The following is a 16,946-nucleotide window of genomic DNA, read 5'->3' on the forward strand; positions in this document are numbered from 1 at the left end:
TTACTTCTCGGCTCCAATAGAGGTTCATCTTGGCTGCTCTTGATGTGTGTATGCCTCCTCTTTATGTTCTTGCTCCAGCGTTACAATATGTATTTCAGTGCCACATTATCCACTCGCTCAAAGCTTAGGACGCTTAGCAAATGGTGGCACAATATGCCCCTAAACTCAAACAGCAAGCAATGGCACTTCACATATCATGATACTGCGTTGTAGATGACGACAAACTTGTTGAATATGGAGTTGGAAACCTGCTCTATGACTTCATATGTTGTGAAACCTAGGGTGGAATGCATTGATCTTGTGATACAGTTCACTTTACCTCTGAATTGAGCTTGAACTTCCCTGAACTTCTCATGGGTATATACATGCTGAAATTGTGCCTCTATTGCTGATTTTGTTGCACACGGTATCACGGTGTTAAAATTTGCAGCATCAAATTCTCTCTCTGCTTGCTCTCTGCTTGCTAGGCAATTGTCGTATTGCTTCACAAATTGTCTCAAGGAGCTATTCCATGTGATGAACCTGTTGAAAAATGAATACATGCTCTCTCTTTTGTGTGCTTCTCATTCCGGCCCAGAAGTGGTGATACAAGTAAATTGGAATCCATATATGCCGATCCTTTTATAGCTCTGCAAAACAAACCGAACCTATAAGGTGTGGTGAACCGAAAACAGTGCATGCTTTGGGAAAATAAGATATAAGCATGAAAATAATTCGAATTAAAACCTCAATTACCTGAAAGCCACTTGTTGCCTCCGAGGCCATACTTTGTAAGGAAATCGTTCCAGTTTCTGTCAAATGCGTCTTTTGTGTACGAGTTCCAAACAACATGGCTCATCTCTTGTTCAATATCGATGTGTCCCTTGTAGCCGTTTAATTTGCTTGGGATCTTCTTCATAATGTGCCAGATACACCAGCGATGAATTGTTGTTGGCATGCACAGCTCAATTGCCCTTTGAATCGATGCGCATTGATCGGTAAGAATATTTTTTGGTGCCTTTCTTCCCATGTAACGTAGCCAACACTCAAATAGCCATTTAAATGATTGGATGTCCTCATTTTTCATCAGTTCGCATCCGAGAAGTGTTGACTGGCCGTGGTGATTCACACCCACAAAAGAACCTAAACCAAATTGTACCTGCATAAATAACAAGCAGACCGCGGTGAACCGAAATATATACATGCACTGAACATCAAAATATATTTGAATGGATCGATTACCTGTTTGTGTTATAGGTGGTGTCAAATGAAACCACGTCTCCGAAATACTCAAATGCAGCCCTACTTCTTGCATCGGCCCAGAATGCATGTTTAATGCAGTGATCGCCTTCAAGGTTGAGCTTAAAATAGAAATTTTGGTTCTTCTCTTTCATTCTTATTAGGTACTTCCCAAATTCTTTGGCATCGTCTTCTTCGGAAATATTCCGTACTTTCCTCGTGATCTAATTCCTCACATCTTTTTCAATAAAACCTAGCTCACGGTGGCTGCCATCTGCTGCCATAAATGATTGGTAAGTTTTGCTCGGTCTGATTCCAGCTTTCTCGTAGGTTTCAATGGTGCGACGCACAAACATGCTAAGCTCCCTGTGTTGTTTGAGCATCTCAGCCTGGTCTGGACAGCAAGGATGTGAGTGATTCAGAACAACTTTAGAAATTGTCCAAACACCGACATCCTTTATTATGTGTACATAAATCCTGGCTGGACAGTTTAACCCAGCTGAGGGGTTTGTCTTCAGAGTTGGAGATATCTTGGATTTCCACCTCCCCTCTCTGGTGCATACAATTAGTTGATTCTTAATCTTGTCTCCGTCTCGAGTCGTATTCCTTATTTTCGTAGAAAAACCAGCAAGTTGGAATGATGTTTGTATAACTTTGTAGCTTCTTCTAGTGTCTCAAAAATCATCCCCACCTTTGGGACAAATCTTTCATCCACAACACAGCTGGTCTGCACAATGAATTGAAAACTTCATTAACGGTGAAACAATTCTATAATACTTACCGAACCGAAAGGTTACTAACAGTAAACAAAAGATAATCCATTATACAAAATCAAATTCAAAACAACTCTGTCTACAATTTAGATAGTATCAATTCAATTCAATTCAGATTCAGATCACCTCCGTACATTCAATTCAATTCAAATAAAATTAGCAATTTCATTCCATTGAATTCGATACAAAATTCATTAATCCAAACCTCATCAAATTGATGCGTTTCCGAAGAATAATTGTATTCATTCAACTGATTTGAAGTTGATTCATTCATTGTTTCAATTCAAAACTCCAGATCGAAGAAAAAACAAAGAAAAAGAAGAAGAACGACAAAGCTAATTACGTCAAAGTCAATCCAGATCCATAATGCAGAGAACAAGGAATTTTATTAAGACACGAACAGAGAAGAAGAAGAAGAACGAAAACGCGACAAGAGAACAAGGTTTACGTTGAGAAAGGTTTACGTTGAGAAAGGTTTACGTTCAGAAAAGTTTGTCACGAAGAAAAGGTTTACGTTATATACGTTATATGAGGCGTGTGTATAACAAACAACTGTGGGGTGTGGGACAGCGCGTGTGAAGGAAGTTACTTGGATAACATCCATGTATTTTTACATGGATGTAGAGCTTTTCCATATAATTATTTACCCTAATAATATTAAAGGACAAAGATGTTAATTTTTGAAAGGTATCTCTTACCATGATCCATGACATCGCTTGTCCATCATGGAGGTGTGTAGGACATTGATCTGTCGGTCAAATATATTCGGTTTAAATTGAGTTGACCGGTTTAAGATAATTAAAACCAGTTTTTTGCGAGTCTATTGTAGAAACAGTTAGAAAAATCATTCGAATCGATTTAAAGTTTGGTTTATTGGTTTTTTTATTGAACCGACCGGTTCGATCCGAATTTGATAATATGAATCAAACTGCAACTGTGTGCTCAGCCTACGTGCCTGAGGATATCGTCCGCTTTGTTTGAATTTTAAAGATAACACTCTAGTCTTTAAAAATTTACTCAATGCGTATTTTAGATTTTTCAAATCAAACTTGGATGATCATACAATGTGAATTGATTTTATAATGGTATTTTAGTCTTTTTAAATAATTTTAAAAGACTATTTTGTTCTTTTAAATTAATTAACAGGGTATTTAATTATTTTAAAAGTTAAAAACAGCAATTGCTATTACAATTGAACAAACTTAATTCTAAACGGGTATTTTAATCTTTCAAAATTAATTATAAAAACTTATTTTAGTATTCTAAAAGTTAACCAAACAATTTTAATTAATCTTATAAGAATATTCTAATAATTTAAAGTTACTGTTTAGAGGGTATTTTAGTCTTTTTAAAATTAATGCTAAAAAAGTATTGTAGTTTTTTTAAATGAACTCGGTGAATAGTTAGTCTTTATTAAAATTTAATTAATTTTTTATTTTTAATATAATTAAATAATTTTAATCATAAAAAGGATATTTTAGTTTTTTTAAAATATTAATTCTAAAATAATACTTTATAAGAATATTAAAAAAATCTCTTTAACTCTTTCAAAAAATTATTCGAAAAATATTTAGCTTTTTTCTAATTAATTTAGAAGTTATTTTAGTTATTGAAAAATAAAAAATATATTTTAAAAATATAAAATATTAGTTAATATAAATTATACAAAGTGCATACCAATTTCAATTTCTCAGTATATCATGGGTTTATTATACCAATACATATTTACTTTGTAATGTATGAGATATATATATATATTATTTTAGAATATTATTTTTTATATTTTTAAGAATCAAATGGATTTACATTAAAATTTGTATTAAAATTCATAAGTGAAATAAAGCTAGCATTTCAAAAAAAACTAATCTCATCTTAGATATCATTTAAAAAATAAAATAAAATTTTACTATTTGTATAATTATCTTAATAAAATAATTAAAAATCATTTTAACATTTAATTAAATTAAAACTGAATATTAAACTATTAGTGATAAATTTCGTTTTAATTTACAAATCATTATTTATGATCCCCCAAATACTTAGGGGTGGCAACATGTATCCTACTCGCGGGTACCCAACCCGACTCCACCTGTCGGGTAGGGTTGCCAATCCGATCCGCAGCGAGTAGGGTAGGATGCGGGTAGGGTTCTCGTGCGGGTCGGGTAGGGTGCGAGTTGAGTCTCAACCCTACCTGACCAACCCGCACTCTATACATGCATATGTTATATATTTATATAAAAATATGTTTTAAGTAGATTTTGAACCAAAGACTTCTCATTAAATGCAAAAAATTTTTAGTCATTAAAAGAAGATCATTAATTGATAATTTAATAAACTTTTTTTTACATAAAAGTCACTTCTATTTTAAATTATCATCAAGTTATATAATAATGTTATTTCTTTTTTTGTAACCCGTAAATAGAGTCGGGTAGATGCAAATTAAAAGCGAGTAGGGTTAGGGTTGAGATATTCTCAACCCGCGAATAGAGTATGATTGAGTTTATATAAAAATCTCAGCCCGCGAATAAAGTTAGGATTGACTCTAAACCGTACCCTACCCTACCCATTGCCACCCCCCTACAAATACTCATGTGGGTGTCATTTGATGGATGAAAAATGAAATTGAAGTTATAACTAGCGGATGCTCTAACTTACGGACAATCCACACGCAGATTTAAATTTTGTGTGGTGAGTGTGTGTCGCACTGAAGAAGAAGAAGAAAACAGAAAAGAAAACAATGGCTTCAGCTTGGCTTCATCTCCATCCTCCTCTCTCTAAATTGTCTCAGCAGAGAGCACACCAAATCACTTCCCTGACCTCACTAAAATTCACCACTTCCACCAATACGAACTTCATCACGAAACCTCTCTCAGTGCGCTTCGCTTTAACCCAGTCTGACTCCTCCAATTCCAAATCCATCGAACCTGATCCCTCCCCGCTTCTCCAACATATTGCCGTAAGCCGTTCATTTTCTCAATTTCTTTATTTCTCGCTTTAAACTCTTTCTTTTCTGTTTTATATGAGTTTAGGTGCCTTAATTTCCCTCGCGTTTCCGTTGCAGGACAGTTTTGATCTTCCTTCTGATTACTTCGCTCAGCTTCCCCGGGATCTTCGTTTGGATGTGAGTGCCCTCGACATCATTCCTTCTCTCTGCACTCTACACGCTGCTTTTTTATTTATTTATTTATTTTTGAAATTTTATTGATTAAATAACAGCAAATTAAATAAATAAATGTTTCTTTGGAGTTGTATTTGTGATTTGTGCAGCTGAACGATGCCGCATTCGATCTATCAAATGGACCAGTCTTGGACGAGGTTGGTACTTAAATACTATTCACTGTTTATCCTTTTCAGAGAGCAAAGCACACAAGTAGAATTCATTGATCAAACATAAGGGTAGAATTTTCATTGATGATTCTATTATAACATGGCAGGATCCCAATTATGAAATAATCCCCCCCCCCCCAAAGTCTTATTTTATGGTAAAATTTCCTTCTTTGAATTACAAATTTACCGTCCGAAATATTGATTCAACGGTAAAATAGAGAAGATAACATTCAGAGGGAAGTTCAAACTACATTCTCATTATAACAGTTTACAATTACTTATAGCCTGTAATTGATACTACTTTCTCGTATTGCCAAGCTCAACGCTACTAACCACCAAAAAGACAAAAGTTCAACTCTACTAACTGTAAATTAAAAAGGTTAAACTCTACTAATATAGGATAATTAGACCCATTATACCTGCTACAAATTATGTTGAAGCATTTGAGTTTTACAAAAAATCACATGTATCCCGGTTAATCAATTTTTGATTGCCTCTTATTCTATTGTGTTTGGTACTTTGGTGTATTTACCTATTAGGAATAGAATGGATAGTCTTTGATGCTCGATCCCACTACTGATAATGGCGTATTTATTTAATGGGGAATAATGTACTTACTCAGTGTGGGCAAGAGTTGGGGGAAATACTGCTAAACATCACTCGGGCATGGGAACGTGCCGACACGTCAGCTTCCTACTCTTTATTGACCAAGCTTCCTTCTATGGAGGAGAATTTGACAGGCAGTGCCAGATCAGGTAAGCCCATAGATGAATAACAAAAGATATCAATGTGGTTTTTGATAGGATGATCTTCCAAACAACCTCCTCACTACAAAATAAAGGAGGGCATGGCTTGAAGTTGAAGGTCTCTTTGTTCTCTTTGTTGCTTAGCACTTGGCAAGCGGTTGGTATCTGCTGGAAGAAGGTTCCAGTCGATGGGTCAGTATGGCCAAGGTGAGCCACAAAAGGTATTAACACTTCAAAGTTGTGCTGATGGGTCAGGCTTCAATAATCTTCATCCTTAAGTGAATAAAAAAAACATGGTTGACATTTTTGGGTGAATAAGTGACTGATATTTAATCAGAATGAAGCATTCTGGGTTTTGCTCTTTTCTCAGTTCTTTTAGTGTTAATGATGTTCTCGTTTGAAACATGTATTGTATCATTAGCATATTAGGCTAATATTAGGACCGAAAGAGAAATGCCTGGAAAGTAGGTACCATAAAGTGTTTCTCTGTAATCAGTTCCTTGTTTGATTTTAGCAATGTTTGGTTTTTGTTATATTTTGGAGGATAGTCACTGTTTACCCCCCGAAATCACTCTTGCAAATATCTTTGATTATAAGCTGTTTTGAACACAAAATAAGCTAATGCAACCATACAAAGCATTGAAGTGTATTGATAGATGAGGATTAGCACTTAGTACCATACTAGTCACGTTGGTGCAAAGATATACCAAAATATGATACTGACAGATAAAAGCCAATGAATGAGCAGTATTAGTTTTTGTCTGTTGACACACTAACATATGGCAATGTTTAACCATCATAGATTGCAAAAGCAATGATCACAGCTGGGAAAGCTCTATCAGCTATTTCAACTTCTGCAAGAATAGATGAACAACCGAAAGAAGCAGCTAGGATGCTGAAGGTCAGAAATTTATCAGCTCCAGTTTATGAATAAGAAACTATTACTGTTAAACTGCAAAATCAGTAATCCCTTTGGCAACTGCAGTTCGGAGAGTTGCAGCTTGAAATAACACCAGACAATGCTAATATCGGTGCGGTAATTGGAGTTGTTTTTGGGTATGTTTTGCACATTAAACTTTTTTATCTTTCATTATAAGAAATAAGGCTGACATCAGGAGAACCCAGTTCTTGTATAATTTCTGTTTCAACTTTGAACACAGGATCCTTTCATTTGAAATAGCTAAGGGAATTGAAAACATTCCAGAGAGTTCCTTGCAGTACGCAAATGACAATGCTCTGCTGCTCGCTAAGGTGCTTTAAAATAACTTCTCACTCACAGTATAGGTTCACATGGTTTTGTTAAGCGTTAAACTCTATTCTAATTTCTGATGCCGAAAATATGCAAATATTTGCTGTATTTCATATAGTCTTTAAGGGGAGCCTTGCTTGCTCTATTCTACTGTTCGACGGTCCTGTCTGCATTCACAACAGTTGGGCTTGTTCTACTTGGGATACAACTAAGATCAAAGAAAGATTGAGCTTCTCAGTTTTGCTTCTAGTTGTATGTGGTAGTGGGGTAATAGATGCACTATTAGGTTCTTTCGTAGAATACAATCATTATAAAGTTACAAACTCATCATATAGTTGCGAAAACCACACTATAGCTATGTGTTCTGTTTAATGTAAAATTTAATACATATTATATGGTCCAGTACGGATTTTTAATAGTATTTATTATTTTTTATATTTTATATAAAAATATTTTTTTTAATAGAAAAAACAAGTTTTGTTTGGATAGCAAATATAAGTACTTTTTCTAATCAATCCTACTATACATACAAACATTTTTGACAAACAAGTCCAAACAAGTTAACGCTAACCCAACAAATCCCACTTACATAATGCATGTGTGAAATCACGCCGTTATACTTCGTGTTTCTTCTTCATTTTATTTGTGTCCGGCATTCCTCCTCCAACGTTTATGTCCCACATTCTTCTTCCTCCTCCTCCATCTCTTCTTCTCCTTTTTCTGTGTTCCTCCTCTTTTTTCTTCGCGTTCCTTCTTTTTCTTTGCGTGTTTCATCTTCTTTGTCGTTCTTTTTATTGTTGCTGTGGTTGCTGCATTTTTTTCCTCCTCCTCTTTTTATTGATTTTGCAACATTATGTATTTTTTTCTTGTTTGTTTGATTTTTTTTCCCAAAAAGAATTATGAAAAAAATAAAATAAGAAGATGAAGAAAAAGAAGCAGCAGAAGATGAGGAGGAAGAAGAGGAAGAGTTTTAAATTATGCAAAACTTACCAGAATAAAAATATACTCAAATTTCTTAACAATAACACATAAATTTCTTAATTTTTGCACCGAAATTTTGCTACAAACGCACAAATATTTTCTTTAATGTATTTTTTCTTCTTTTTTTTCTTATTTCTTTCTTTCTTTTAGTTGAATGAATGTGGATTCATCCTCTTCCAAGTAATTTTGTATTCTTATGTGTTTCTTTTTTTCTTTATTTGACTTTTTTTGTTTTTATTCTTGTTAAGAGAGTAAAATAATGTGAGTTCAAAAAGACATGCATAAAATGTTACCAAAAAAACTAGAACAAAATTCTATAGTTTGTTACAAGAAATCGATGAACAAAATTTTTGATAAATGGACAAAATAGTTGTAAATCATTCAAATATATACAAAATAATATCAGAAGTACAATAACAATATTATGTTATATAGTTACACGATAAAGTGGATAACGGCGACAAGTGCACCTCAATTTACACGAAATACACTGAAAGACGTACAAAATACACCGAAACACAAACCAAAGCATACAACTATTATTTTTTTATTACATCATACAATATGAGTTCAAAAAGACATGCAACTCAATAAAACATGCATAAAATGATACTAAAAAGCACTAGAACAAAATTCTATGGTTTGTTACAAGAAATTGATGAACAAAATTCTTGATAAATAGATAAAAACAATTGCAAATCACTCAAATATATACAAATAACACCAGAAGCACAATAAAAATATTCTGTTGTCTAGTTACAGCATAAAGAGGACAACAACACCAAATACACCTCAATTCACGAGATATATCGAAAGACAAACAAAATACACCGAAACACAAACCAAAATATACTGCTATTATTTTTTGATTACATTATACAATATGAGTTCAAAAAGACATGCAACTCAATAAAATATGCATAAAATGATACCAGAAGCATTAGAACAAAATTCTATGGTTTGTTACAACAAATTGATGAACAAAATTCCTGATAAATGGATAAAAACAGTCGTAAATCACTCAAATATTTTTATTATTAAATTCATTTATTTATATTTTATTCATAAACTTTTGAAAATTTCATTTTGACTCCCAAATTTTTTAGAAATTACACTTTAGCCACCCAACTTTTGAAAATTCTACTTGACCTCCAAACTTTCCTTTAATTAACTTTCAACTCCAAAATTTTTCATATTTATATTTTGACCTCAAAATAATAAAAAAGTTAGGGTTTCTTGTTCTTCAAGAAACCAAACTAACTTCATCAAAATTCATTAAATTTTCACTTGATATTTAACTAGTTTTTCAATTTTTTTGTTAACTGATTTTTCTCAAATTTCAATTTCATATTTCAGCCACCAAATTATATCATTTTCATTATGATTCCAACTCAATTTCATCATGAAAATAGGGTTGGATAGTTAGGTTTTTTCCAGCAGCACTTTGGAACCAAATTGTTTAGCTCAAAAATCACAACGTTTCATCAATAATCAAGCAATTAAATGCCCAATTTCAAGCACAAACCAATAGTCCAGCAATCACACAACATGAACACAATTAATCAAGAATAATTTTGCCAAACCTAACCCTTTGCTGCTACCTCCAACCGGCTGCACTAAGAAAACTTCTTAGTTCACTTTTTCAACATGTTTTCAATAAAAAACAACTTAAAAACCCTTGAAGCACAACTGACCGAACCTTCAACAGCAGGGTAAGTAGAATTTTCTCACCTCAATCTTGTTGGAAATAGAGATTTCTTGGCTCACAAGTCAACTAGACAAGAGATTTAAGGAGAAACATAAAAAAAAAAACACTAGTTTTAAGCATTGCTCTCATATCCGAACTGAACATGGAGAAGGAGCAGCTACCATACCTGATTTTGTTCGAAGAAAAGTGGTATGGATTTTAAGAGGAGTGAGGAGTGGATATTTTATACGCTTTTTGACATAACTTTCATATAGTTTTTAGTAGTTTTTGTTATATTTTTATAGGTTTTAGTCTTAAATTCACATTTTTAGATTCTACTGTGAGTTTTTGTATTTTTGTACAATTTCAGGTATTTTCTGTCTGAAATTGAGGAGCTGGAGCAGAAGTCTGATTCAGAGACAAAGAAAGCACTGCAGATGCTATCCAGATCTGACCTGCCTGCATTTGGAAGAACTTTTCTGGTGCTACAGAAGTCCCAATGGAGCGCTCTCAACGGCTATGGAAAGCTGACTTCCAGAGCTTTCCAGCAATATATAATAGTCCATACTTTTCTTCGGATTAGAAGGCCCAAAACTGGCGTTCAATGCCAGCCATCTGACCAGTTCTGGCGTCCAGTGCTTGAAAGGGATTCCAAGCTGGAGTCCAACGCCCAAAAAGGTGCCAAGACTGGAGTCAACACCCAAGGAAGCCTAAGCACATGGATTTCATCAAAGCTCAGGCCAAACACTCACAAAGTGGGCCCCAGAAGTGAAATTTCGCACTAGTAGACTGTTTTACCCTTACTAGTCACTAGTTTAGTATTTAAAGTAGAAGATTACTCTTTGTTAAGGATCTTCAGCCCTATTTTCGTTTTCACCACCATATTTAACTTTCAGTATGAGTTTTTAAACCTCTTAGGTTGAGGGGAGGAGCCCTGCTGAGTCCTATGAATTAATAAAAGTATTACTGTTTCTCTTCGATTCGTGTTTGATTAATTCTTAGATGTATATTCGTTCTTCATCAATATGAATGCGTTGAACTGGCATAAGGTTATCACATTTTACATGGGTTCAGAGTGCGTCTTTCATCGTCCAATGATGAACGACCAGCTTGAATACACGTCTCTTAGACGGCTAATCTACGATTTCGTTGGGGACTTCTCGAGACATCAATTCAGCCGATTTCTGGGGAGATTAAAGTCTCTGTGGTAGAGGCTAGAATCCATAGATGCAACATTCTCTGATCCGAAAGATCCGACCTTGTCTGTGGTGTTTTGAGTAGGATCATGAAGGAGAATGGACTGTACGCGTTTCACCCTCAAGTAGAGATGGATCCGCACTAAACCTGGGGTTCAGATCCGGACGAGTATTGGTAGCTGATCAAACTAGTGTCAATCACATACAGCCTGCCAATGAAGAAATCACTCACAAGCAAGGAGAGTAGTAGTACCAGAGTTAATTCAGAAAGATAAAGCAACTCCAACTCTCAACTCTATTCCTATTATTTAATCCAATTGGTTTTACCCCTTTCGGACATTTTTCGTACAACTCTATTCCTATTCCTATCCTTTAACTTTATTACAATTTGGTATTCCTTTCACGATCAACAACCTTCTGATTCCGCCTGACTAAGACCTGCAAGATAACCATTGCTTGCTTCAAACCACAATCCTCGTGGGATCGACCCAGACTCGCTCAGGCATTACTTGGATGATCCAGTGCACTTGCTGGTTCAGTTGTACGAAGCGTGGGGATTTGTGCACCAAGTTTTTGGCGCTGTTGCCAGGGATTGTTGAGTTTGGACAAACTGACAGATTGTCTTGCTCCCTAGATCAGGTAATTTTTAATTTTGTTAGCTTTTCTACTTTTATTTTCTTCTTCCTATTTTTTTTGAAAATTTAAAAAAAAATCTTTTTTCAAAAATATTTCTTTTTTTGTTCAATTTTTTTTCTTGGTATTAAGTCTTCCATGTTTTTGTTTACTATTTTTCAATTTCAAAAATTTTAAAACTTCTTCCTAAACCTTTTACAAGAAATATTTGTCCTTCTTTTGTTTAATCTGTGTTATTAGTTAAAGTCTTTGTTAGTGTTCTTGGTTTGAGTCGATGAGTCCTTTATCTTCTTCAAATTTTTGAAAAAATAAAAAAACTTTTCCCAAAAATATTTTCTTTTATTTGTTTAATCTTTGTTCTTTGTTTGAGTCTTGTGTTCTTGTTGAGTCTTTTATTTTTTTTTCTTCTCTATTTTATCGAAAACTTTAAAAAAGTTTTTCAAAAAATATTTTTATTTTTTGTGTTCAATTGGTTAGAGCATTGTGCTTATGTTCTTGGTAATTGTTGTTCTTTGAGTCTTTCTTTCAACACGTTTTAAAAAATAATTTTTCTTTGATTAATTCTTGTGTCAAATTTTTAAGTTTGGTATTTTTTTGTTGTTTTTCTTTAATTTCGAAAATTTCTTGTTAGTTTTCTAAAGATTTTAAGTTTGGTGTTCTTTATGTGTTCTTGTGTTCTTTAAATTTCTTGGAGTCTTGTTCTTCGTGTTCTTATTAGTCTTCAAAGTGTTCTTGTGTTTTATTTGTGTTTTGATCTTAAAATTTTTAAGTTTGGTGTCCCATTGTGTTTCTCCTCCAAATTTTTGAAAATTTGGGTACACTAGATCTAAAAATTTTAAGTTTGGTGTCTTTTACTTTTTTTTTCTCTCTTCATTAAATTCAAAAATAAAAAATAATATCTTTTATTATCTTTTTACTATATTTTCGAAATTTTACAAAAAAGAAAATTCAGATTTTATTTTTTAAATTTTTTATCTTATCTTATCTTAATTTTAAAATTCAAAAATGAAATCTTTTCAAAATAAAAAATCATATCTTTTTCAAAATATTATCTTATCTTATTTCAAATTTCAAAATTCAATTTCAAAATCCAAAATTTAAATTTCAAATTTCAATTTTCAAAATTAAATCTTTTCAAAATTCAAATCTTTTTCAAAATTTAAAAATTCAAATTTCAAATTTTAAAATTTGATTTTCAATTTTCAAATTCTAATTTCAATTCTTATCTTATCTCCTATCCTATTTTATTTTCAAATCTTTTCATAATTAATTACATATCTTCTCTCTTTTTTTTTTCAAAACTTCCTAACTGACTCTTCTATCTCTCAATTTTTGAAAACTTCTCTTCTATCTCTCTTTCTTCTTTTTTGAATTTTATTTCTTTTAAATTAATCAATTTTAATTTCGAATAAAATAAATAAAAAAATATTTTAATTATTGTTTAGCTTCTCTACTTCTATCTCTTCTTCTACTCCCTCAATCTTCTTCCTTTTTCATTTTCTACCTTTCTTCATTATGAACCCAAGTGGGAATGAAGAGTCTAGGAGGACTTTGGGATCTTATACAAATTCCTCTGCTGACTTCTATGAAAGAAGTATTAGCATACCTCACATCAGAGCTAGTAGCTTTGAAGTGAACCCTCAACTCATTACTCTAGTGCAGCAGAACTGTTAGTATTCTGGGCTTCCTTAGGAGGAACCTACAGAATTTCTGGCAGATTTCTTAAAGATTGCTAACAAGTACGTAGTGAGGGAGTAGACCAAGATGTCTACAGATTATTGCTTTTTCCTTTTGCAATAAAGGACCAAGCAAAAAGGTGGTTGGATAATCAGCCTAAAGCTAGTTTAAAAACTTGAAAACAGTTAGTGGACAAGTTTTTAAACTAATATTATATTATTTCCTAGCTGAAGCAGCTCAAAAACTAGGTTTTCACGACTAAGTCAACGAGCTTAGCTTAGTAGAGGTGCTTGCTTGTTGATGATGCAGATTGATATGCTTGATGATGCAGTGGAGCCTAAGAACTAAGGCAATATAGAAACTACCACAGAAGTTAAAAGATTCCAGTAGTTTCTAAATCCCTTGCACCATTAGGGATGTCACCATTGGCAAAGTTATTTGTGATTTAGGGGCTAGCATCAATTTTATGCTCCTGCCTATAATGAGAAGGCTACAAATTGAGGAAGTGAAGCCAACAAGAATTTCATTGCAACTAGCCGACCAATCAATGAAGTTTTCACATGGGATAGTGAGAAACGCAGTGTTCAAGGTCGAAAAGTTCATTTTTTCCTTGACTTTGTGATCCTCGACATGGAAGAAGATGTGAATGCCTCCATCATCTTAGAAAGACCATTTTTAGCCACTAGACGAGCACTTATAGATATCCAAAAGGGTGAGCTAACACTAATGGTGCATGACGAAAAAATGGTCTTTAATATTTTCAAAGCCATGCAACACCCTAGTGAATCAGAGAGCTGCATGAGTATTAACATAATTGAATCCCTAGTCCAAGAGATTGTGGACAAGGGAGCCCTTGAAGATCCTCTACAAAATATGGACATTGAAACAAACGAGGATGGCGAGTTGAATGATGCACACTCATTTGAGTATGGCATTGGAGAAAGATGCCATCAGACAACCCAATTTCCAAACTAGAAGAATCCTCATCAAGGTAGTGACGTTAAAAGAGCACTTATTGGGAGGCAACCCAACCACGATTAGTGTCATTCTTTTTTTTTTTATTTAAGCATTACATAATTGCATTCTTCTTCTTCTTCATTCTTTTTCATTTTTATTTCACTTTCGTCTTTTTGGTTTATGTTGATTTTCAATGTTTTTCAAAAAAAGAAGGGGTAAGTGTGAAGCCCAGAGCCAAAAGAAGGAGCCAGGCTACACATATGGTCGCCCAACGCCCATGCAAAAGGAAGCTCCCAGGGAGCAAAATCAAGGGTGGACCCCAGCTCCCAATTTCTAAGCCCAGCGCCAGGTGCTTAAGCCTGGTGCCCTTGATTGCTCCTTGAAGGGAAATGCCCAACTCCATAACTTGGCACCTACTCATCATGCGTTGTAAGAACCGTAACAAATCAACCGGTTAATTAAGTGATCAATTTCTCATATTAGACTTCGAAAGTTAGAGTGAGAATTTGAGGATTTAAATGTGATTTTTCGACTCAGTAGGTCTTTTTGAGTCAGAAAATGTGTTTTCTGCAGAAAACCGTAAAAAACTGTGAATCGGTAGTTGAACCAGTTCAACCGGTTCAAGTCTGCCTGGTACCGCATGAGAAAAAGTGAAAACCGGCAAAAACCTTATAAAAATATTAGAAGTTAAAAAATCGGACGTTAATTTTAAAGGTTTGGCCCAAAGTTGGGCCAAACGGGCTAAAAATGCTAACGAGTTAGATAGGCCCAAGTTGGGCCCAAGCCCAACATATAAAAGGCTCATTAAGTGAACCAAACCAGCCACAACTCCATTAAACACACACACACTTCAGAAATAGAAAGGGGAGGAGGGGAAGAAGAGAACACTATTCACACTCTCTTCTCTTCGCGATGTCTCGAGCTACAGTGCTCCGATTTGCGTGCTGTCAGCGGCTACGCGTTCCTTGTAAAGAGCTCTACAAAACCTATGTAAGAAACTGGTAAGGAAAGCTCGAAATCCTTTCAGTTCTTCTCCTCTAAATTTTGGGTTTCTAGGGTTTTGGATTAAGTGAGTTTTTGTTATTTTAGATGTTTAGGTTTGCTCTAATCCTTGCTTAGCATTAGGTTTTGACATCCAAATCTGTTGAAAAAGGTAAGAATCACCAAACCCTTGTAAATTTATGTTTAATTGGAACCCTAGGTTGATTTGAGGTGATTTATATGCATATAGTTTGATTACTGTGGCTTTGAGAGCTATTGAAACTTATTTGTGCTTATTGGAGTGGAATTGAAAGCTTGGATTGTGGTTGGGAGCTTGTTTGGGCTAAATTAGAGTTTTGGTGCATATAGGAAATTGGCCAAGATATGGTTTCGGTTTTCTCTATGTAGTATATAATATTCATGGACACTTAGGCTAGTGACCCATAAGATAAGTTTGGAATTTATATGTTATTGATAATTGTTTGGGTTGTTGATGTTGTGAATGTTGATTGAGATAATGGGGTTGGAATGTGATGTATGATGAACTTGTATGAATATGTATGTTAGTCATTAATATGGGATATGAATGAGTTGATGAGAAAGATTGATATTGATGAAATGAGAAATTGTGAATGTGTTGGTGGGAAATTGCTTGATGTGTTGGAAGTTGATATTCAAGGTTGAGAATGTTGAAATGTAAAGGAAAGAGTAGTAAAAATGGTGTAATATGTCTTAGAGTGTGGATTTTGATGAGAAAAGAAGTTTTGAATGGTTTGGTACAGGTTGGAATGTGTATGGTAAGAAATGGTGGTAATTGTGAAGTTTGGTAAAATTGGGTTTTTGGTGAACTTTGTTCGATCATAACTTTTGCCTCGGTTTTCAAAATTGATTGAAATTTGTTTAGAATTAAAAATCTTTGAAAACCCTTTAAATCGATATAAAGTTTGTGAAAATTGGAATTTTGTAGAGGAAGTTATGATCATTCAAAGTTTGTGTTAAAAATCTAAAATTCTGCTAAGTTGCAGAATTTCATGATTTCTGATATGTGCGAGCGCACACCCTTGTACGGATGCACAACCTACAAAAATTTTGATCTGTGCAGACGTACACACCTGTGTGCACGCACAGGCAGGAAAATGCGTTCTGTTTGCAGCGCTAGCACAGCTTGTGCGCGCATATATCTAAGGAAGAATTTTAACCTGTGCGGACGCACACGTTGGGAAGGCCAGTCTGTTGGGGGCGCTGGCACAAGTTGTGCGAGTGAATAGATCTTGAAAATTTTGACACCTGTGCGTACGCACACCCCTGTGCGTACGCACACATTTTAAAACTCACCAGAGTGTGCGCACGCACACCCTTGTGCGGCCGCACGCGCCCTGTTTCTCAAATTTTATTTTGTTTTCCACTATTCTACCTTCCCAACAAGGTTGTAAGCTTTTCTAACATCATTTTAGGGCGGGCCTAGTTTTAGACTTTTGAAATATTGGGAAAGAATGTAGGGATAGTAGATGATATTAATTG

General features: G+C 34.3%; 1 protein-coding gene across 2 annotated transcripts; it reads left to right on the forward strand.

Annotated features, from left to right (window-relative positions):
• Positions 1-4,581: 4,581 nt before the first annotated feature.
• LOC112777017 (uncharacterized) lies at positions 4,582-10,959 on the forward strand. Of its 2 annotated transcripts, none has more exons than XM_025821299.3 (9): positions 4,582-4,947; positions 5,053-5,112; positions 5,259-5,306; positions 5,941-6,073; positions 6,209-6,285; positions 6,867-6,965; positions 7,050-7,120; positions 7,225-7,315; positions 7,432-7,734. In XM_025821299.3, exons 1-9 carry the CDS (start codon positions 4,729-4,731, stop codon positions 7,540-7,542), a joined length of 909 nt encoding a protein of 302 aa, XP_025677084.1. In that variant the 5' UTR covers positions 4,582-4,728; the 3' UTR covers positions 7,543-7,734. The 2 variants fall into 2 exon arrangements, with proteins under 2 accessions (XP_025677084.1, XP_072084249.1); XM_072228148.1 differs by lacking the exon at positions 7,432-7,734 and adding an exon at positions 10,352-10,959 and having other exon boundaries at positions 4,599-4,947.
• The last annotated feature ends 5,987 nt before the right edge of the window (positions 10,960-16,946 follow it).

This window comes from Arachis hypogaea, chromosome 19, assembly GCF_003086295.3.
Source record: "Arachis hypogaea cultivar Tifrunner chromosome 19, arahy.Tifrunner.gnm2.J5K5, whole genome shotgun sequence".
In the NCBI taxonomy this organism is placed as follows: Eukaryota; Viridiplantae; Streptophyta; class Magnoliopsida; order Fabales; family Fabaceae; genus Arachis; species Arachis hypogaea.